This window comes from Lethenteron reissneri, chromosome 29 (assembly GCF_015708825.2).
Source record: "Lethenteron reissneri isolate LAM-NWPU_2019-01 chromosome 29, ASM1570882v1, whole genome shotgun sequence".
Lineage (NCBI taxonomy): Eukaryota > Metazoa > Chordata > Hyperoartia > Petromyzontiformes > Petromyzontidae > Lethenteron > Lethenteron reissneri.
In genome coordinates this window covers 4,496,508-4,520,478 of record NC_083807.1, presented here as the reverse complement: position 1 = coordinate 4,520,478, position 23,971 = coordinate 4,496,508, and the positions used below count along the sequence as shown (strand labels likewise).

The 23,971-nt window shown below is 43.2% G+C and overlaps 1 protein-coding gene across 1 annotated transcript in view; it reads left to right on the top strand.

Moving 5' to 3' along the window:
• Positions 1–21,921, top strand: part of LOC133349172 (tyrosine-protein kinase SRK2-like) — a 35,822-nt gene extending 13,901 nt beyond the window's left edge. The window contains exons 3-8 of the mRNA XM_061562440.1: positions 2,772–2,938; positions 4,312–4,480; positions 6,264–6,422; positions 11,572–11,753; positions 13,713–13,869; positions 20,025–21,921. Of these exons, the coding sequence (XP_061418424.1) occupies positions 2,772–2,938; positions 4,312–4,480; positions 6,264–6,422; positions 11,572–11,753; positions 13,713–13,869; positions 20,025–20,236 (1,046 nt within the window). The 3' untranslated portion in view covers positions 20,237–21,921. The remainder of the gene's footprint in view (positions 1–2,771; positions 2,939–4,311; positions 4,481–6,263; positions 6,423–11,571; positions 11,754–13,712; positions 13,870–20,024) is intronic.
• The last annotated feature ends 2,050 nt before the right edge of the window (positions 21,922–23,971 follow it).

Sequence of the window (23,971 nt, the reverse complement as noted above, 5' to 3'; positions counted from 1 at the left end):
GATGATATGCCAATAGTCTGAGTCCATAATTGTCAATAAGTAACGACAAAGCAGTTATAAGTGACTCAGAATTGTGCAGAGTTGCGTATACAGCACACACGACTTCCCTGAAGGCATTCACCTTCAGCGAGCGCGATGTCGATCACACAACTGCGGTTCGAATTCGACCCTCGATCGATGGCTGCGCCATCGCCGCACACGCGTCGAATAAAAAGCAAGGGACAAGTCCTTACTTACTAACAACTTCTCTATCATTTTTCCATTGCTGGAGGGGTTGCCCCCCCTCTACCTGGAAATCCTGGCTCCGCTATTGCATTTCGGTCTCTCGAAGAGCGGCAATGCAACTCTTCGTGCTACAGAACGGCCTATGGAAGTGGATGTAGTAGAACTACTCATAAAGATCCCTTGAAAGTGATCTTTGGCCCACATAGTAGCAGGCGAGTATTGTCTGCTGAGTCACAGTCGTAGAAATACTTTTTTTAAGCTGTAAATTAGCTAATCCATAAGTGAGCAAACCACACTCATGATTTTTAATTGATAAATTTTTTTCCGGTGTATTCATTGATGATTGGCTTTATAGACCATCAAATCGCGAGACTCGAAAACCACTTTTTTTTCTATAAACGCAGGCGACTGAAATCCGATTCGAACCGATGGGTGGGTGTGTCGGTGGTTGCCAACGTCGCTGATGTCCGAGTCGCCTGCCCACCTCACAAGTGCCCAGTGGCTAATCCTCCGGCAACGACCAACGGGAATGGATGAGATGTTGTGATGATCGCCGCCCGCTGCTGTTGCTCCTTCTTTTGTTTGCGTACACACCCTCGTAGAGAGCTTCCACAGTGCGGGTTTCAGGTGGCATTGATGTTTGTATTTGGTTACGTAGCAACCCTGCGTGCGGCGTGTTATAACACACACACACACTACATTCATTTAATATACATTATAGCAGCAATGGGAACAGGTTTTGGGAACAGGTTTTGAGTACTGGCACCAGTCGCGGCTTCAGAGTCGTATGTTCACGATTTGTTGTATCTTGATCATGTATTAACCACGAGCTTGTTTGCCGGAGGGAAGCTGTAATATTTACAATTGTATCTTGTGTAAATGTAATGGCAGTTAATCTTGCACAAAACTACGTAATAAAACACCTTGCTGCATGTCACTGTAGCACTGTATATAACTCATCTTCAATTAGTTGAAATTCACTGCTCTGATACTGTGTATTCTTTTCTGCTTTCAGGTCGCTGGGGTTGAAATGAATTGGAAATCGATGCAATATCTGAAAAATCACAGAGAAATGTCGATTTTACCATAATGTAGAAGCATAAATTAGACACTTTTGTCTCAAGTGCTGAAGAAATAAATAAAGACACAAAATGCACTTTGTTGCTGCGTATAATTATTTATTAGATTCACTTTCAATAAAGAAACGTGAAACTTAAAGCGAATTTGCGGAATTAATTTTATTTCCGCTCGACCTTCTGCGTGAGTGTAAAAATCCACCCGCTCATGAATATTAATGATGGGGGGGGGGGGTGCGGCATGTGGAGTGACGTCAGGTGGCATGTTGGTTGACGTCACGTGCGGGACACACAAACAGACATTTTTATCTCATTATAGTAGTAATAAGTGCATAAATAAAGCTGCAGTCGTGCGACTTGGTGCCACGTGGACGTGGACTTTGATTTATTCTTCTGGCTGAATCTCCCCGCTCCCCCCCCCCCCAGAAAGAGTGTCTTAGCTCTATGGGCTTTTGCTTTTAATACACTTGTGATTCCACAAGGCTCTTTGAGATGCTGCTCGGGCATTTAAGTATGCCAAATATATGCAAACCTTTTGATTGTGAATTGTGCTTTTCTGGCCGCATTCCAAAAAAGTTGTGAGTATACACATATATGAAAGCACAGCATATCCTGCGTGTCTTTGAATAAAATAACGTAGGAACAATGCACAGCCTTTATTTACTGTTGCATGGCCTCCTTGCTCTGTGTCAGTCGTGGGAGTTGTGAGAACATGCTTCAGCAGGTCAGTCGGTGCGGATTGGCGAGGGGGTTGAGACAGGCCAGTACCAACTCGTGCATCACTTGGCCACCAATGTTAAGCGTGGCCAGGTATCGAACTCGCGTGATTGGGTTCACGGCACATGCGCTAACCGTGATGCCCATCGCTCCACCAGCGGGAAATACGGTGATGTGCGTACCGCACAATATCATGGCCACAAACCAAACGTGCGCGCAGTTTAATGCCAAATGTTACACTCGTGAAAGAAAGACGTCCTTTAATTTTTGTTTCTCATAATGGCTATTATACAATGGAAATAAAGACCTCTAGGAGTGGGCCAAGGTATAGTTCACAATATCCTTGTGAAACTAATCACTTGCCGACGCAAAAAAAGACAAAGATGAAGGTCCTACCTCTGGCCCCAAAAGACTGTAGGGGCAAGTGCTGTTAGCGAACACCTATGAAGGCCGGCACGGCACACAAGGGGGTGGGTGGCCAATACAAGGCCCGGCCGCCTTTGTCTCTCCAGTGTTGATGTTTACACACCACACCAGGAACTAATTTGAGGTTGAGTCGACCTAGGGGAGGCCTCGGACCAATTCAGAAAATTGTCACTGGTGTTGGCCGTGAGCGTGTTGCACTGCCCACTTGCTGAGACAAGGGTATGAACACACAGACACACCACAGCCGAGCTAGATGGCCAGTCTCTCACCATACCACCTCGGTATCATTTTTAATCCGGCCTGTTCTGTGATTGTGTCTATTTTCAGTGCGCGACGGCAGTACCGTGAAGCATTACCGGATCCGGCAACTGGATGGAGAGGGTGGTTTCTTCATATCGAGACGGGTCACGTTTCAAAATCTGATTGAACTGGTGCAGTACTACAAATCGAACTCTGATGGGCTCTGCATGGCCTTACAAAAAGCTTGCGTGGTGGTGAGTTTTTTTTGGGGGGTTCCTTCCTTTTCTGTGCTCCGTTCTCAGGTTCCCCGACAAGGGATTAACGCGTCGTGACAAACAAAGAAAAAACTTGGCCACGAGACAGGTGTTGCACGGAGCTCCGATTCCCTACAGAACACCATGTGATTCTGTGAGGCATCATTAAACAAACAATTTGGTGAAAGTGTTCATTTGGAAACATTTTTTTAATTAAATTCTTCTCAAGCCCCATGGTTTGAAATGCAGCCTCCAAATGTTATCCATTCAGCTTTTCTGCCTGAAAGCTCGCTTATTTTGCACATATTTTTAGTTTTTTTTTTCCTTTTAGCAGTATTATTGATGAATTTGACTGTTTTTGTGAGGCATTGTGGACATTTGCTGCCTGCAATTAATAAGACGGAAGTGACATTCACATGAGCAGATCCGTGTTTCTTTTGGAAAGCTGAACTTGTAATGAAAAGTAATGTACAGTACTCATGTGCTACAGTCTGCTATGACGTGTTTCAGAAAGATGGTTATGAATAAAAATTACCCAAAAATATAGAACAACTGGAAAGTGTACGATAAGCATGGAGAGATACATGCTTGGAATTACACTGAGAGACGGACTGATGAACGCATGGATTTAAACTACTAAACTTGACTAAACTTTTTATTTTTATTACGTAAGGCCCACTGAGCTCTATAGCTCTTTTTCAGAAGCGAACTAGTCACAAGTTATAGCCAAACGAGGTAGCTTATCACCTGCAAATTTATAGTAGCAGCCAAATCCTCTAAACGCATGTTTCTAAATGTGGAGGGATAAACCGAAGGAATTTGGAGAAAAATGTACGCGAGCACGCGGCAAACATGCAAACTCCAAATATACGGTCACCAGGGTTGGAGTCGGACTCACAACCTCCTGTATACCAGGCGAGGCAGTTAACATCTCATTTGTGTGTGTGAGAACGTACATAAGTTAATAAGATCTTCAAAGCTATGAAGACAAAGTGGGTAGGACACTTGGCGAGAATGGGTGACGGATAAGGCCAAGGAATATGGAACACTTCGTAGAGGAAACAATGATGAAATGGGTTCATGCAAAGGTTTTGGATGGATTTGGTGCATAGCAGGATTGTGAGATCTGGTGGGGGTTTTGTGGGAGGTCTTCATCCAGCAGTGAGTTCTTCATGGCGAATGGTGATGAAACCAATGTGTGCCAATGACCTGGACAAAATAAAACATGTTGAAATTACCTTTAACTTCAGGAAAATTATTCAGGAATATTTTTTTTGCAGTATTTACAAAGTGCATCGTCGAGTTGCGTTAAACGTTGCACGACCAATTAGTCACGTAACAGCACGCATTCTTGCGCCCTTTTGTGATGTCAGATAGAAGTTCCCAACACGATGGGACTGTCCTACAATACGGTGGATAAGTGGGAGATCCCGCGGGCCTCGATCCAGCTGCAGAAACGGCTGGGGGCTGGCATGTTCGGCGAGGTTTGGCAAGGCCTCTGGAACAACAGCACTTTGGTGGCGGTGAAAACCCTCAAGCAAGGTCTGACGGTCGTCATTTGTGCACCAAATCACCAGCACGCAGCAACCACTGCGCCACGGAAGGGGGCAAAACAATTTGTCGATCGATCGATAACACTGGTCAACACACGTTTTCTGGCATAAGGTATTCCAATGGGTTTAAGGTAATTTTGGGGTGCTGATCAGGTTTTTGAGATATCAAATATTGCATTTTCAATAAAAACTGCAGAAGAAAAATATTAAATAAATGTGGATATCTACATAAAATTATTATAAACACACTATCCTAAAAATACAGCACTATATTTTAACATTAAAGCAGTCACTGACTCGCAACAACTTGCAATCATAAGTGACAGAGTTAATTTCGGGTAAAATCAATGAAAATGGGGTATGCCGATAGCATAAAAATGAGATGTGATAGAGCAAATCTGAGATCAGATTTGGAATCAGCACCCTGAAATTAGTCTAAAACAGCTGCAAAAGTCCAGGCCAGAAAAAAAGTTTTTTTGTTGACCAGTGTTATTCATTCATTGGCTCGTGGTACTTGTGTCGAATTGCGTGCGTCTGCAAATGATGTGCAACCGATGCTCGTGCATGTGTGCGTGTTGAACTTGTTTCACACCGCACGTAGCCAAACATGCAAATTGGAGGTTCGGGATACGCTAATGTACCGTGTAGAATGAAATGGCGCTACCAGATCGCGCAAGCAAGAATAATCTGTGGGCATGGGAGGGTCGCACATTTCACTTTAAAGTGCACTCTCTCTTCACATAATTTTTTTTTTAAAGGTAGCGAAATATGTTGAACGGTGTTGACTTGTATGCTGTACATGAATATAATGTCCTTCTACCTTCGCGAATATAAATTAACGATTTTATAACAATGGCACCTTCACTGTGATTACCATACACCACGCATCCTTTCTCTCGTTTTTATTTCGTAACATCGACAATGCCACCAACTTGGTACGCTTTAAATGAATAACATTTTCATGGCGATGACGCCGTTAGAGGATTTCCAGTGATTTCGCAACAAAATTGAGTGACGTTCATTGTGCGGCTCAGGGCTCGAATATCAATGAACTGGCTTCGAACACTGGAGGTTTTGTTGAAGGCAGGTGGAACGTAACTGAAGAGATGCACACTTTTTCGATTTAAAGCTTTCGTGACTGCAGGGATTCATCTTCTTGGTTCTTTTGGTAAAGTCACGTAGAATGGAAATAATACAATAATAAAAATAAAACATAATAAAATAATTCTCACGACGTTTCGGCCACAACGACAGACTCTGTCTTCTCGACAGACCTGTTCTTCAGACACTGTCTTCTCAACAGACCTGTTCTTCAGACACTGTCTTTCCGACAGACCTGTTCTTCAGACACTGTCTTTCCGACAGACCTGTTCTTCAGACACTGTCTTTCCGACAGACCTGTTCTTCAGACACTGTCTTTCCGACAGACCTGTTTTTCACCTGATGGCTGCTTGCGTTGTGGCCGAAACGTCGTGAGAATTATTTTATCATGTTTATTTTTAATTTCAGACACTGTCTTTCCGACAGACCTGTTCTTCAGACACTGTCTTTCCGACAGACATGTTCTTCACCTGAGGACGGCTGCTTTCGTTGTGGCCGAAACGTCGTGAGAATTATGTTTTAATTTTATTATTTTATTATTTCCATTCTACGTGACTTTACCGAAAGAACCAAGAAGAAGATGCACACTTGTTGCAATAGCGTGTATCCAATTCTGCGATGTTGACTTTGGCTATGCTTCTTCTTCTTCTTGCACCCGCCACGCTGCTCAGGAGCTATGAAAAAGGAGGAGTTCATCGGGGAGGCGCAGATCATGAAGCAGCTCCGCCATGCGAACCTCATCCAACTGTACGCCGTGTGCAGTCAAGAGGAGCCCGTCTACATCATCACCGAGCTCATGAAGCACGGCAGCTTGCTGGACTACCTGAGAGGTATAGACATCGACACTGCTGATCTGGTTTGGTTTCGGCGATTCACACGTACAATGTTCAACTTGTACTAATCGATTTTTGCAGATTTTTTTTTTGATGACTCCGTCTTGTTTTACCAATTTTATTCCATCGTGTCATGAGATCAAAAGAGACGTCCGGAACTCTGGAAAAAGCGGTGCATCTCTCCCCGTTAGAGAACGGCCCCCACGGAATTGGATTTCACCAAAAATTACTTCTGTGACCCCTTCTAGTGACCTTTGGTTCACACAATAGGAGGGGGGGCAGCGCTTTCCCATCCGCCCAACCACCAGGAGTAATGTTCATCACAATTGAATGCGATTTATTTGTGATACGCAATCGTTGGCGACCAAACAAAACAGAGACCATAGATTCGCTGCGCTCGTGAATCCGCATCGGCCGTAGACAGCTGCCCAGAGATTCGAACCCAGGAATTTTTGCAGTGACAGCTCAGTGCTCTGGCCTCTTACCCACACAGCCACTTCCTCAATCTCGTGTAAATCCATGCATCTGTATGCCTGCACACACTCATTTGTGAAGTTATTTGTCAATACATTACCTATTTGTACGTTTCAAGGGTAGGCTGCAGACATTTGAAATGCTGCATTCTTCATTTATATTCAAGGTCACCAATTTATTTGCTATTTTACATCCGTTTCATAATTAGAACTGAATGGATTGACATATGAGTGGCATCTTTTTTCTTCTGTAAGTTAAGCGCTAACTTTATACTGGTAGGAACCTCCTGGTTACACCAGCCCACAGGGGATTATTGTGTCCGTCGTCCAGGGAGGGGCTGGGTGGGGAGGGGCTGGGTGGGGAGGGTGGGGAGGGGCTGGGTGGGGCTGGGTGGAGAGGGGAGGGTGGGGAGGGGCTGGGTGGGGAGGGTGGGGAGGGTGGGGGGGGGCTGGGTGGGGAGGGAGGGGAGGATAGGGGAGGGTGGGGCTGGGTGGGGAGGGGAGGGTGGGGAGGGGCTGGGTGGGGAGGGTGGGGAGGGACTGGGTGGGGCTGGGTGGAGAGAGGAGGGTGGGGAGGGGAGGTTGGGGAGGGTGGGCTGGGTGGGGAGGGTGGGGGGGGCTGGGTGGGGAGGGTGGGGCTGGGTGAGGTGGGGCTGGGTGGGGAGGGGCTGGTCACCCCGTGGTGCCCTTATAAAACTCAACGTTTAACCTACTCACGCCGGCTTGTGCCCGCCTTCACAGTCGGCCATATTTGCGGAATACACCACGCCGCCGTTGACCCTGGCCATTGACCGAGCAACCCAACGCTCCTACCAGCTCCCTCCGCAGGAATGTGTTGTTGGGGAGATAGCATAGGAGGATGTATGAGGGGACGAGTGGGGAGTGAGGTACTGGGCTGATGCAATGTCACATTTCTCGGTAAGACACAAGGCAGTTGTTCTGTAATGCATGGGACCTATCTCTCCCTGCTGTTAGGAGCTGCCTTTGTTTGGCTGTTACACACCGACTCTTAATAATCCTAAACATGGTCCGGTGTGACTTGGGTAACTAGCGACGACCCTGCTTGCGCTTTTTGTTGACCTTATTCTTGTTATGAATATGAATAATGTGTCCGTGTCTCAATGCCATACATGCCCTGGTTTCCTGCATGATGCGACTCACGCTGATTGGTTCCTGCACTCCACGAGTATGTAGCCTACCATGCTAATTGAAGGTACAGGGGATGGACTACAAACTAAATGCTAAAAGCAGTTCTAAATAAATTAGTTTTTTCAATCTAGATTTAAAAGAGCACAACTCCAGTGGCTTCGTAATATCGGAAGGAAGAGCTTTCCAGACGGCTGCAGAAGCGCTTCTGAAAGCACGCTGATGTGGTGACCATCTTTGTTCGATAGCCAGCCGAAAGCCGCTGTGAGGATGACCGGAGTTGTTTGCGTGATGATGGTTTATGCTCCTTGGCGAGAGTATGTGGCACTGGTCATGCGTCACTTTACCCTCGTACAAATTTGTGTAAAAATGTAAATGTTTTACATCGTTAAATTATACGTGCTAGTGATTCGAATTTCCATATGTCACAAAAGGGGGTGAAGGTCTTTGTCTTGATCTTGATCTAAACCTCATATTTGTTGACAATGCTTGGGTGAAGGAGATCGAGATATCTGTAGATTGTAAAAAGAGAAATAAATAAAGATGTTTAGTTTGTGATTAGTTGTAATTGTAAATATTAGTAGGGGGGGGGGGGGTTACTGTAAAAGTTCCCTGCAAGTCAATTTTACTTTTAAAGGACCGTATATAAAGTGGCTGTAGTCTGCGTGCCTTCACTGGAGGAGTAGCAACACTCCACCAACTCTCTCCTGCAGGCCTCTCGTCGTTGGCAGGCCTCGGCATTGGCATTTAGCTCCTGGGCATCTTGCGATACGCAAGATATGAAATGGAACGAGTGTGTCACCGTTTCAAGTTTCGCCCCGGAATGTCATTAATTACACCTAGGCTACAGCTTACCTTGGATAAAACACTGAATCATAGATAAAATACACTAGTTACAAAGCCACAGGAAATTATAGATTTAACAAAGAAATTGCAAAAGTTAATTGATTTTCGTCATTACAAACAACTCCCAAGACAAGGCACGTTTAGCGTTTACTAAATTGGGCTTCAGTATATCATGTTTAACAAGATTTACAAGTTTGGCATACTGTATTATGCCTTTCTTGAATCTCAAAACAAATATTTATATTTACAGTTCTTGTGAAGCTGGCTTTTATAGAAAACAAAAATGACAACTGTCATATGGTTGTTATCATAGCTCTACCATTGTAAACCCGAGATGGTTGATATTCCTGCATTTGATGTTTATAGCCATTTTTTTTCCAAACCAGATTTTGGAGAACCTCATAACATCGCGAAAATAAACCTCCATGGCTTGGATCCTCATCACAGTTACCTTCATGCAATATTAGTTTAACTGTCCCATTCTTGTAAATAGTTTAAATTGTCTCTATTTTTGTGGGCTGTTGTTTGTGGAATCGTGGATGACCGCATCAATTTCCACTGAGTCACGTTGCTTCTCGTAGCCTATAATGGCCAAGCACAGTGGAATTTGATGTTCGTCAGTGTGTCCCCTGAATGTGACTGATTGGATGTTGTTCGTAGTGGAACAAGAGATGATTCCTCAATTTCGATGTAAAGCTTTCGTGACTGCAGGGATTCATCTTCTTGGTTCTTTCGGTAAAGTCATGTAGAAGGGAAGTAATAAAATAATAAAAATAAAACACAATAAAATAATTCTCACGACGTTTCGGCCACAACGCAAGCAGCCGTTCTCAGGTGAAAACCAGGTCCGTCGAGGCGACAGAGTCTGAATGAAACAGCACACGAGCTTGGAGTAGCTTATATATATGCTCCAAGCTCGTGTGCTGTTTCATTCAGACGCTGTCGCCTCGACGGACCTGGTTTTCACCTGAGGACGGCTGCTTGCGTTGTGGCCGAAACGTCGTGAGAATTATTTTATTGTGTTTTATTTTTATTATTTTATTACTTCCCTTCTACGTGACTTTACCGAAAGAACCAAGAAGAAGATTCCTCAAGTCTGGCCTGTTAATGTTTTTGGTCGGTATACGTGCAGTAAGATATACATGGGTCTGTTATTCTTCAAGTTAGTATTGTCACCCTCTTTGATTAGCAGAGAACAATGGGAATGAAATACACGGAAATGTAAGAACATAATAAAGAAAGCTGCAAAGTTGGGCTCAAGATAAATATATATGTAAGCAAAACCAAAAAAGGCATTCACAACAAGTTCACTTCACAAATGAAGATCTTTGTTGGACGGACAGAACTGGAAAACACATCGGAGTATTTACCCAAGTCGAATTATGAAAGTGCGATGAAGACACGAGTGATTTAGGGGTTTAAGTACTTTTGGATAATGAAAAGTCACGTAGAAATGTGCCTAAAGGAGAGAGATTTAAATCCTTGTATATCGCCTGCTATGACATGCATCAGCAACATGGAAACTGACAAAGGAAATGGAACAAACGTTTAAAAGTGTATGAAGAAGCATGGAGAGATACATGCGTGAAATTATGTAATACAGAAAGCAGAACACGTATAAGAGCCAGATGTATCATATTGACATTCATTCAGCAGTGGATAGATCATAGCTGCTGATGATTATGATGATTTATCGTCTATTTACAAACTAAACAATTGCATGTGTTGCATGTAGTTTTCATGAAGAAAAAGCTTCTCCAGGATAAATAAAGGTTCCGATTCTGTAAAAAAAAAGAACAATTGCATTCATATATTTTTTACAGTACCAATGTCGTTTCTAAACCATCTTAAAGGCTATTGTCCTCTGACCACACACTACCTATAACTTGGTAGATAATAGTCAATTAGCAGGTCACGTGGGATATGATCAATTATGGGTTACTGCCCAACTTTTCCCAAGTCATTTGACTAGCGTGGAAGAGTAGGCCAAATTACCTCTAGATGCCCTCTCCTAGGGCTCCGTCTAGTGGTGGTCCTTCTGAAAGCATTTGTGTGAGCAAATAATTGCAGGGCCGCACGTTAAACCCTATTTTAGGAACGTCTTGACTGTGTCATTCATTACACTGGTCAACACACTTTTTCTGGCATAAGGTATTCCAATGGTTTAATGTAATTTTGGGGTGCTGATCAGGTTTTTGAAATATCAAATATTGCATTTTCAATAAAAACTGCAGAAGAAAAATATTAAATAAATGTGGATATCTACATAAAATTATGTTATAAACACACTATCCTAAAAATGCAGCACAATATTTTAACACTAAAGCAGTCACTGACTCGCAACAACTTGCAATCATAAGTGACAGAGTTAATTTTGGGTAAAATCAATGAAAACGTGGTATGCCGATAGCATAAAAATGAGATGTGATAGAGCAAATCTGAGATAAGATTTGGAATCAGCACCCTGAAATTAGTCTAAAACAGCTGCAAAAGTCCAGGCCAGAAAAAAATGTTTTTTTGTTGACCAGTGTTATCGGTCCCATCAAGTTGTGTGAAGTCCTCTCAAGCATTCAACGAATGCAATGATTCTCTTGCCTCTCAATTTTAACACTCAAAGCAAGGGAGCTCTTCTTCCCCGCGACGGTTAACCGTGTGAATGCTGCTCCTACTCCTGTGTCCAGGACCCCTGGGGAGTCAACTCAAGGCACCGGAACTGGTGGACATGGCTCGCCAGGTTGCCGCTGGAATGGCCTACCTCGAGAGCCAGAACTACATCCACAGAGACCTGGCTGCGCGAAACATCCTTGTTGGGGAAGGCAAAGTGTGCAAGGTGGCCGATTTTGGGCTCGCCCGGATTATCAAGGTATGCGTTGCAAGCGAGCAATCTCTCTCTCTCTTTCCAGCTCGCCAGTATGGATGTGCTTTGGGTCGTTACTGGGTGTTGTTCAGAATGATATCGGACATTTTGCTCCGTGTGCCTGGAGGGTCGTCATCATTGGCGAGATGTTAACTACCTCAGCTGGTATACAGGATGTCATGGGTTCGATCCCGACCCTGACACCTGCAGTATATTTTAAGTTTGCATGTTCTCCCCGTGGTCGTGTTGATTTTTCTCCGGGTCCTCCGTTTTTTTCCCCTCCACACTTAGAAACGTGCGTTTCGAGTATTTGACTGCGATACATTTCCACGTGACAAGCCACTTCGTTGAGCTATCATTTGTGGCCAGGTCGCTACGTATCTCAGTGGGCCTTACCTGGTAAAATAAAAAATAGCTTGGTTTAATAGTTACTGAAGAATCTCTCGGCATGCGGAACCCGAAAGCACATTAGATGGCTGTACAACACAACCGTGAAAAGCCTACGCAGTAGACTTTCTCTCTCTCCCGTATCCTGAAGCATTAATTTTGATGCAAACGCTCCAACACTGCCACTTGTTCATGCCATTAACAATGATTCCTCTTCTCACATTGGTCCTATGTCTCCTTAATTTTGGAGGGGTCTACCCTTCAGCTTCGTGTCTTCCTGTTTACACTGCAAGAGCCCCCTTGGTATTTTGTCGTCGATCATTGTCAATGGTCTTCTGACATCCAACCAATCCCTATATTTCTATTCTCGTGGTGCATATCAATACGCCTGGTTATTATTACTATTACTCCGTGACTGCAGGGATTCATCTTCTTGGTTCTTTCGGTAAAGTCACGAAGAATGGAAATAATAAAATAATAAAAATAAAACATAATAAAATAATTCTCACGACGTTTCGGCCACAACGCAAGCAGCCGTCCTCAGGTGGAGAGCAGGTCTGTCGATAAGATAGAGTCTGAATGACACACTCCAGGCTTGGAGCGACTATTTAAGCTGGAAAATGTACACTGCAACTTAATTGGGGGGGAAAGCCCCCACATAGCAACGTTGCCCCCTACTGGCAGACTAATTGGCAGGCCGTGCTGCTTACACTTCGTGCCCCACGTATGGACAGCTGCCATTGGGGTCCCCTTGGCTAGATGGCAGCGGGGCATTGAAATAGTTGATATAAGGCGTGATGTAAGGAGCTTTGATTTTCTGAGCCATTCAAGCATCCTCTAAATGAAAGTCGTCATTGTCAATGTTCAAGAGGTGTCATCATTGTAAACCTAATTTCAAACGTTGTTTAGTAATGTACAGTAGTCTATGAAATATATTCATATAGCATAAGCTTGTTGGAAAAAAAAGATATGCTTTTTATACGATTACCGTCATATATAACTTGGACCGATGCAATTACAATAACATTTTTTTTTATATAATATTTAGTGGGGCTTTTTTCTTTTTAAATCCTTTATATTAAGTTCACTTGCTTGCTTGCACGCTTACGACCGTGCAAATCTTTCGGTCGTTTTTTAACCCACTTCCCGTGATCAAATCAAGCTGACATTTTGCACACAGACTCGTTGTGCGTGACAATTTATTTTCGTGAAAAAAAATTCCAAAATTTTACACTTTTTAGGAAAAAATAAATTATATTTAATTACCAATTGCTTAATGGTGGCAGGCAATCATCTGACCCGTAGGTGGCAGCCATCTCAAGCCAGAGGACGAGAGGACTCTAGCCGCCACGCATATAAAGGATTTATAGTGGAAAACTTTGTTTTTACGGGTTAATTTTTTAAAACTCGTAGTCATAAAAGCACTCTGCAAAGTCCGCCCAAAAAAATCCATGCCGTATAAATGAACATTCGCGGATTTGATTGGCAGCGTGTTCTGTGTGACGATGCGAGTCGCTGCAGGTTGTGTACGCCTGAAACACATGGCGCGTTCCTCGGAATGCAACTTTTGTTTTCCAGGAAGACGAATACGAGGGGAAGGCCGGGGCCAAGGTGCCAATCAAGTGGACTGCCCCAGAAGCTGTGAATTATCACCGTTTCTCCGTCAAATCCGACGTCTGGTCCTTCGGCATCCTCCTGTATGAGCTCATCACGTACGGCAGGATGCCTTACCCTGGTTAGTAGCTGCTCACTTCGTTTGCTACAATGGAGTGCATTCTGGGACCTCCCTTGCCAGTAGCAAAATAAAAGAATAGGTTTTACCCTTTCTAGCAATAAAACAGGTGTTAAGATATTCTTGGTTCTTTCGGTAAAGTCACGTAGACGGGAAATAATAAAATAATGCAAAATCCACGGCAAATTTTCTTGCTGTGGATTTCACACCTGATGATGATTTGCTTGTGTTGCAGTCGAAACGTCGTGAGAATTTTTATTGTTTTATATTTATTTTATTTTATTATTTCCCTTCTATGTGACTTTACCGAAAGAACCAAGAATATGAATCCCTGCAGTCACGAAAGTTTTAAATCAAAATTTAGGTGTTAAAACACCAAATAGAAACCTTTTGCAAGGGATCATGTCTGCATTTACCACATATAATTGTGGTCAATATGCAAACGAGAAATCATTCTCTGGTAGTATAAAACAGCATGTATATGCATTCACTACCAGAGCGTATTTTTTTATTATTATTTTACAATGGAGTACATGGCTCACATCCTGGTGGTGAGATGTTAACTACCTCGCCTGGTATGCAGCAGGTCGTGGGTTCGATCCCGACCTTGACGCCTGCTGCTGTATATTTGTAGTTTTTTTGCATGTTCTCTCCATGGTCGTGTGGATTTTTATCCGGGTCCTCTGGTTTTTGTCTCCACTTAGAATCGGCGTATTTGGCTGCTATCAATTTCCACGTGATGAGCCACTTCGTTGAGCTCCCATTTGTGGCCAGCTCACTTATGAATAAGAGCCATATAATAATTGGTTCTTTACCCTTCTATCTGGCAACAAAACTGACACCTTTTTGCAAGGAGTCATGTTTGCATAGACCGCAATACCTGCAGTCATAATACAAACAAAAGAACATAACTCTGATAATGTGCACTGTCCTTGAAGTTGATTGGTCCACACCCGAGACAGCTTTCCTTCGAGCCTAGTCTCATATGGGTTGGATCAGATGACGCCAAAAGGCGCACAACTCAAGGACAATGCACCATCAGAGTATGATGCTTGCCCCGAGCTCTCATACTCTGATGGTGCATTGTCCTTGAGTTGTGCGCCTTTTGGCGTCATCTGATCCAACCCATATGAGACTAGGCTCGAAGGAAAGCTGTCTCGGGTGTGGACCAATCAACTTCAAGGACAGTGCACATTATCAGAGTTTTGTTCTTTTGTTTGTATTATGACTGCAGGTATTGCGGTCTATGCAAACATGACTCCTTGCAAAAAGGTGTCAGTTATGTTGCCAGATAGAAGGGTAAAGAACCAATTATCATATTTTTACTGGCAAATGAGGTCCCCATAGTGTAGATGCTTGCCCTGAGCTCTCATACTCTGATGGTGCATTGTTCTTGAGTTGTGCGCCTTTTGGCGTCATCTGGTCCAACCCATATGAGACTAGGCTCGAAGGAAAGCTGTCTCGGGTGTGGACCAATCAACTTCAAGGACAGTGCACATTATCAGAGTTATGTTCTTTTGTTTGTATTATGACTGCAGGTATTGCGGTCTATGCAAACATGACTCCTTGCAAAAAGGTGTCAGTTTTGTTGCCAGATAGAAGGGTAAAGAACCAATTATCATATTTTTACTGGCAAATGAGGTCCCCATAGTGTAGATGCTTGCCCCGAGCTCTCATACTCTGATGGTGCATTGTCCTTGAGTTGTGCGCCTTTTGGCGTCATCTGGTCCAACCCATATGAGACTAGGCTCGAAGGAAAGCTGTCTCGGGTGTGGACCAATCAACTTCAAGGACAGTGCACATTATCAGAGTTATGTTATTTTGTTTGTATTATGACTGCAGGTATTGCGGTCTATGCAAACATGACTCCTTGCAAAAAGGTGTCAGTTTTGTTGCCAGATAGAAGGGTAAAGAACCAATTATCATATTTTTACTGGCAAATGAGGTCCCCATAGAAGAGCCATATAGCTTGGTGGGCCTTACGTTGTAAAATAAAAATAGTTTATAGTTTAATTTAGTTTGTTTAGTTTCAATGTGCCCAAACACGTGTTTACTGACACACGCCAATGAAAATGTACCACAATCACAAGAGGTATTCATTTATTTTTTACGTTTCAATCACATTCAATTTTCTCAGTACTTAAACATTTTACCTGCCAAGTTAATTTAGCAGTGTTAGTTACTGTTGCCCCAGATTTTTGTTTTACATTTGGCAATGATTGCATTTCTTTTCATCCGCTGAGCATAATAATACCATTTTAATTCAATTCAAATTATCAAATTTGTAACATGTAACGAAATAAATGCATGGCATGTGTGCACGAAAATGGCATGCAATGTCATGGAAAATTTATATGAAAATATTTCTCAGAGTTTCCCATTGTCACTCAGAGTACTGAGTTGGCACCACTGAGGTCCCCAGGTTCAACTTCAGGCCTGTGATTAAACTGGGTCCTCAAGTGTAGTGAGTTTTATGGCCTCAGCCTGGCCGCCAATGAATGCACACACACAAAAACACCTTAACATTAACTTTGGCTTGTCCACAAAGTTTAAGAATGAATATAATAAAATTTCATTTTTAGACACATTGTTTGATTGTCATGCCACAAATCTTAAATCTCAAATGAAGAGCGAGTGCGAGGTGCTGCCCCCTCTATCTACTGCGTGTCGTAACAGAGGTCGCTTGGAGGGATCTCAGACGTGGCTCTGTGAGATCCGCTTCCATTAAGGTTGATCATGCAGGATAATTCGTCTTAGTGGCACAATCAGGGCGGGAAAAAAAAAATTGGGAGGAAATGACTGTTTAAAGAGTTTACCATTGTATAAAAAAAAGTATTAATGAAACAGTATAATTATTGATGGTTTTGGAAACATTTCCAGCCTAAATAAATATGTATACAGTACTTGGGCCAACATGATCCCATACCATTAGTATGTGATGTTGGCGTGGTCTCTTAAACTACAGGTTAATAATTAAAATTATGTATTTTAAAATGAAAATCCTTTATTTGATCCAGTTAATAATCCATGGAGATGAGGTGCAGGATATGTGCAGTACATTTATTTAGAGATTATATCAGTGTCCGAAAGCATGCTTTTTAACCAGTTAAACCACATTAGGGTGTGTGATTAAGATACAGTTATTTTATTTGGTTAGTACTGATTAGATTCCATTTGGCATTTTCCCACGACCTGCAAGAGCCCTAACCTATATGCGTGATCTTTTGGGGCTAAAGTCTAACCCTGCCAGTTGTCTAGGCAACCTCGGTGTTTTGAAAAGGCTGCCCATTTGGTTCATCACACACTTGCCAGCGTTAGTATCAATCACATCGCTCACAAGGCTTGCCCACATGTCCATCACACACTTGCCAGCGTTAGTATCAATCACATCGCTCACGAGGCTTGCCCACATGTCCATCACACACTTGCCAGCGTTAGTATCAATCACATCGCTCACAAGGCTTACCCATATGTCCATCACACACTTGCCAGCGTTAGTATCAATCACATCGCTCACATGTGCCGATGCCTTTTCTTGTTGTTTTCGGTGTAAAATGTCACGTGACGATGGTTGTTATGCTAGCGCGTTGTAAAGCGTTGGCTTATTCACCATGACCAATTAACCACCCACTCTCAGTGCGGTGTATGCGTGCACAGTTTAGCTGTCATTTCCAAAAGGTGTTCACATATCCGACCTTTTCGCACATACCTGAGTTGGTTTGCGACGTTGTGCATTCTCTCTGTAACCGAGGGTTGCCGCTGTTTCCTAGAAACAAACTTTGAATCGTTTCTCTCTCAAAACCGGGCAGTGGACTGGAATACATTCGGATAGAATACCGGTACTAGGTCTCGGTATGAATCGATTCTTGCCATTGGAGCACAGATGTCAATCCGTGGACTGCCTGGTTAAAACCTAGACATGTGGCAACTCTAATGTATCCAGTCCAGATCATTGAGCTCTTTCATGAGGCTTCTTCTTGGAATGTTTAAATCCTCGGGGCTGTATCATAGCCACAACGATGAATGCAGCTGTTTATTTATATTTTGGCTTTGAACTCACCCTCTATGGCCTCATTAATGATTTGAGCATTATATTTATATTTACTGCGTAGTGTAGCATTACATTGTATATTTGACTTCCTGGAGAATTGGTACAGACAGCGAGAAATTCACCTCCGTGGGTCGCAATTGGTTTTGTTTGCCGCCGCATTATGAACACGGCAATCGGAGTTCGATTTCCCGCCACGGCTGCTATACGTGGCAAGTCGTATCACAACCAGTCATGCCCTCCATGCCCCCCCCCCCATCCACCTTAACCAGGCTGCACTGACTAGCATGGTGAAGATGGTCCTTAACCAGGCTGCACTGACTAGCATGGTGAAGGATGGTCCTTAACCAGGCTACTCTGACTAGCATGGTGAAGGATGGTCCTTACCCAGGCTGCACTGACTAGCATGGTGAAAGATGGTCCTTAACCAGCTGCACTGACTAGCATGGTGAAGGATGGTATTTAACCAGGCTGCACTGACTAGCATGGTGAAGGATGGTCCTTACCCAGGCTGCACTGACTAGCATGGTGAAGGATGGTCCTTAACCAGGCTGCACTGACTAGCATGGTGAAGATGGTCCTTAACCAGGCTGCACTGACTTAGCATGGTGAAGGATGGTCCTTAACCAGGCTGCACTGACTAGTATGGTGAAGGATGGTCCTTAACCAGGCTGCACTGACTAGCATGGTGAAGATGGTCCTTAACCAGGCTGCACTGACTTAGCATGGTGAAGGATGGTCCTTAACCAGGCTGCACTGACTAGTATGGTGAAGGATGGTCCTTAACCAGGCTGCACTGACTAGCATGGTGAAGATGGTCCTTAACCAGGCTGCACTGACTTAGCATGGTGAAGGATGGTCCTTAACCAGGCTGCACTGACTAGCATGGTGAAGATGGTCCTTAACCAGGCTGCACTGACTAGCATGGTGAAGATGGTCCTTAACCAGGCTGCACTGACTTAGCATGGTGAAGGATGGTCCTTAACCAGGCTGCACTGACTAGCATGGTGAAGATGGTCCTTAACCAGGCTGCACTGACTAGCATGATGAAGATGGTCCTTAACCAGGCTGCACTGACTAGCATGGTGAAGGATGGTATCCCCCCCCCCCCTGCCCATGATTGACATGGGTTCGCAGAGGGCTTCATCCGCTGATAATGTCTGTAACGCAATTACTTTTATCATCTATTATTAAAAAGGAAAATTGTGTTCTCTCCCCCTTCTACTTAAGGGTATTGCAATGCCTCCCTGCGAGGTAGTGGTGGAAATTCCACATTTACATGTCAGGTGCATCTCACAATAGGGATTACCTCTGTTGACTTTCCACACGTTGGTGAGTCTCGAGAGAGAGTGGAGAATGTGTGCATAACGATGATAATAAAACATTATACACTATTTTCATTTGCACAGGTAAGGCCTACGGAGCTACATGAGTTCTTTCGCAGCGATCTGGCCACAAATTATAGCTAAAAAAATGATAGCTGAACTCTAAAGACATGTTTATAAATGTAGAGGGAAAAACCGGGAGGACCCGTAGAAAAATCCACGCGACCACGGGGATGAGATGCAAACTCGAAATATACAGCAAGTGTCGGGGTCGGGTTCGAACCCACGTCCTCCTGTATACCAGGCGAGGTAGTAAACATCTCGCCACCGTGGCATCCACTAATATCACGTTGCACATCTGACTCCCCAGGGAATTGTCATAGTCAGTAGTAATAATAATAATACTGGTAGGAACCACCTGGTTCCACCAGCCCACAGGGGATTCTTGTGTCCGTCCGTCCATCGTGCATCCAAAAATGGGGGGAGGGGTGAGTAGGGGCTGGGTGGGGAGGGTGGGGAGGGGCTGGGTGGTGAGGAGAGGGTGGGAGGGGCTGGGTGGTGAGGGGAGGATGGGGAGGGGCCGGTCACCCCGTGGTGCGCTTATAAAACTCAACGTTTAACATACTCACGCCGGCTTGTGCCCGCCCTCACAGTCGGCCATATTTGAGGAATACACCACGCCGCCGTTGACCCTGGCCATTGACCGAGCAACCCAACGTTCTTACCAGCTCCCTCCGCAGGAATGTGTTAATGTTGTCGTCATGTGATGTTTTTATTTTATTTAGAAATGAACAACATGGAGGTGATGAAACAGCTGGAGCGGGGCTACCGGATGCCGCAGCCAGAGAATTGCCCGCCGCTCTTTTACTCCATCATGTTGGAGTGCTGGAACAAGAAGGAAGAGGAGCGACCAACGTTCGAGACCTTGCAGTGGAGGCTGGATTACTTTGACTCGGACCCGAACAACTACACAGATGCACAAGCCTTTGTCCGTTAGGAGGTTGGAAAGGGGGCGATATGGGTGATCGAGGTATGTGTGACGTATGGAAGAGTGGGAGTTGGCACTCGCATTGCGGATGTGAAAGATGTCGTAATGACGGCAAATGTTATTGCCATATCGTTGAATAAAAACAGTACATGCAATCATTTGTATATAAAATACGGTAATCGTGTTGTGGTGAAATGTGACCTCTGATATAAACACAAGAATATAGCGGTATGATATTAATGTACAGATTTTAGGAATCGCACACTACTACAGTCATTGGATATAATAGTGAATCTGAGGTGTCTTCATAAACAAAAAACTATATTTTGTATTCTAGATTTGAAGCTTTCGTGACTGCAAGGATTCATATTCTTAGGTTTTTTCGGTAAAGTCACGTAGGTAAAAATTTAAAATTAATAAAAGTAAAATAATTAATTTTACTTTCATTAATTACAATTTTTTATTTTACTTTTATTAATTTAATTTTTTACCTACGTGACTTTACCGAAAAAACCTAAGAATATATATTTTGTATCTCTCTTTGCAAGTCTAATTCCACACACAGACACACCTATTTCTACACTTTTCTGTCGCATTATAATAAACCAACGCTTAAGCATAAACATTGTCACTCGGTATGCGGTGGCATTGTACAATTCACCAACACCCGTTTCCCACGTGGAACACGTGAGTGTGTTGCAACTTAACTGCTTGGCCAGATTGCAAATATTTCCGTACAATTATAAATCACATTCATCCTAAAAACGTCAACCAATGCTAACTTTATATGATGTCAATTAAGTATAAAGCCATAAACAACGTAATAACTGAATCAAGTGCTAAACAAGTAGGGTTTCACGACCAATATTATCCATAAAATAGAGGTTTTGGGGTGAGATGGCTTAAATATAAATGCGTCGTTAAACCCACCACCACCTGACACGGCCAATTAATAAGGTTTGTCATGTAAACAAAACACGTAAATTCGTTACGAGTACAGCACACCGGTGTGTTGGAGACTAAACCCACAGTTACTCAAATTGTAAATGTTGCAAAACGGACACGTTTACATTTACATGATCTAACCCAAATACCTCTTGTGCATTACGAATCAAGTGTGTACATTGCCGTTGCAATTACAATACAGTTGCAGGCAGGAAAGAGTCGGGTGTTAATGCCAAGGTCACACTGTTAGTCTATGACAGACGCTCGAGTCAAAAGCAGCCCTATTTTTCTCGCGGTACATCGGTAGGAGCACATGTCCACGGGGACATGAAAATGGTCAGATGTAGAGCGGCCTCGGATGAATCTTGGCCACATTTCTCAGTTTTCCTGCGGCATGTGCAGCACAAGCTGCATGGCCATTCCTCAAGCTCTTTCTGCCTGTGCAATAAATGTCTCTCGTTGAAATCTCCGCGAAATGTGCACAGTCCTCCGACGCGGTCACGTTTTGGACACTGCAATGTGTCGTGTGATGTGCAAGCTGTAGCACAGTCACCTGTTTTTTTTAAATCCTTTATATTAAGTTCACTTGCTTGCTTGCTTGCGCGCTTACGACCGTGCAAATCTTTCGGTCGTTTTTTAACCCACTTCCCGTGATCCAATCGAGCTGACATTTTGCACACAGACTCGTTGTGCGTGACAATTTATTGTCGTGAAATTTTTTTTCCAAAATTTCCCACTTTTTAGGAATTGTTTTTTTCATATTAATTTTAAATACCAATGTGATAAAAATGAAACTCTTACTCAAGAAAAACAGAAATGAATAATTCATTCATAATCAACGTTTTTGGGTTTAGATCGCGTTTATTTATAAATGTGTCGTAACCCTCCACCACCCGACACGGCCAATCAGTAAAAAAGTGTCACGTTGACAAAGACAAATAGTTCACTGCTTTAGCCCACCGGTGTGTTGAAGCCACAACATTTACAATTTGAGTACGACGTTTCGCTGGTAATTGCAACCAGCATCATCGGGCAATTCGCCAGAATGGTGAGGTTCTCCTGTGTCTCCCGTTCTTATATAGAGCAGCAGCAGGGTGACGTCATCATTAACTCATTAACTCATCATGGCATGCATGTTCTGCTACTGCCGACAGTTGTGTTTGTCGGCAGTAGCAGAACATGCATGCCAACAGGGACACTCAATTGATTTTGACAACGTGGAAGTGTTGTGTAAAACTAGTTACTACTGGCAAAGACTAATTAGAGAATCGATTGAAATTGAGAGAAACAGAAATAACTTTAATCGCTCAGACAGCTACAGGCTTAGTGCGGCCTGGAAGCGTATAATTAAATAAGATACATTACAATTACTTATAAGGGAAACAACCACTAACTGATTACTAATGTAGCATAATCACAATTAAACACATTCCAAATGATTACTAATCTACAACTCGCATCGTAACAATAGCCTGATTACTAATCTAGTATATAATTACAATCACTCCCCCCTTGAATCTTGGCACCTGATGAGTTAATGAGTTAATGATGACGTCACCCTGCTGCTGCTCTATATAAGAACGGGAGACACAGGAGAACCTCACCATTCTGGCGAATTGCCCGATGATGGTGGTTGCAATTACCAGCGAAACGTCGTACTCAAATTGTAAATGTTGTGGCTTCAACACACCGGTGGGCTAAAGCAGTGAACTATTTGTCTTTGTCAACGTGACACTTTTTTACTGATTGGCCGTGTCGGGTGGTGGAGGGTTACGACACATTTATAAATAAACGCGATCTAAACCCAAAAACGTTGATTATGAATAACATTGGTCGCGAAAGCCTACGTGTTAAAATTAATAATTCAATAAAAACCGATGCCACGCATATAAAGGATTTATAGTGAAAAACTTTGTTTTTACGGGTAAATTTTTTGTAAGTTTCCCCAACCTTGGTTTCACTCGTAGTGCTTTTTATTTATTTATATATGGGGAGTGTAAGCAAGCTTCAAAGGTTCCAGTTGTGTTTGTTGTTTAACCGGGCGAGAGCTCAAGAGACCAAGGAGATAGCCGCGTTTGCAAGGAGTGACCTTGGTTACCAAATTGACGAAAGCAAAACAGCGCAGCAACGATACTAGACGTTGAAACAGAACAAAAAAAAACGCCATATCGGCACGAGCATTATGAAAAAAATGTTGTGAACCTAAACTAATGTTAAAATATTAACTCCCCCCCCCCCCCCCCCCTTCATTGCAAATCAGCAAAAAGGTAGGATCATTTACAAGACCGGTTCTTCACCCAACCTTGATAATTTAACACGTATCCAAACCTGTATTATAACTTGAATCATAGTTGACAACTTGGAGGAGGTTCTTGGTGTACATTCATGTTGGTGATATGGAAAGAGGTGTGGGGCATGAAACAACCCATGTTCCTGGCGACTTTGCTGAAACTTGACTTGACATCAAACAGAGAATAGTAAATGATTTGCCAAATATGGCAACGTTTGATGCACACACAAATAGGTTGCCATAACACGTTTTTGAAAATGCCACGGATCTTACAAAATAACGTTTGGTTGTACTTTAGTTTTCTTGCATGGGCTAGTAAACAATATGAAAAGTAAAATTAAGCACTTTGCAATTCAGTGTGTGCCAAATGTGGGACTTATACGTATTAAACGCACGTAGTAATGTTGCCAATTTGTAGTGTGTTTAATAACTAGTGGTTAGAGAGAAACAGGATGCAAATGTGTAGCAGCCTATCTTGATCCTGATTTTCTTACAATATAAATTGTAAT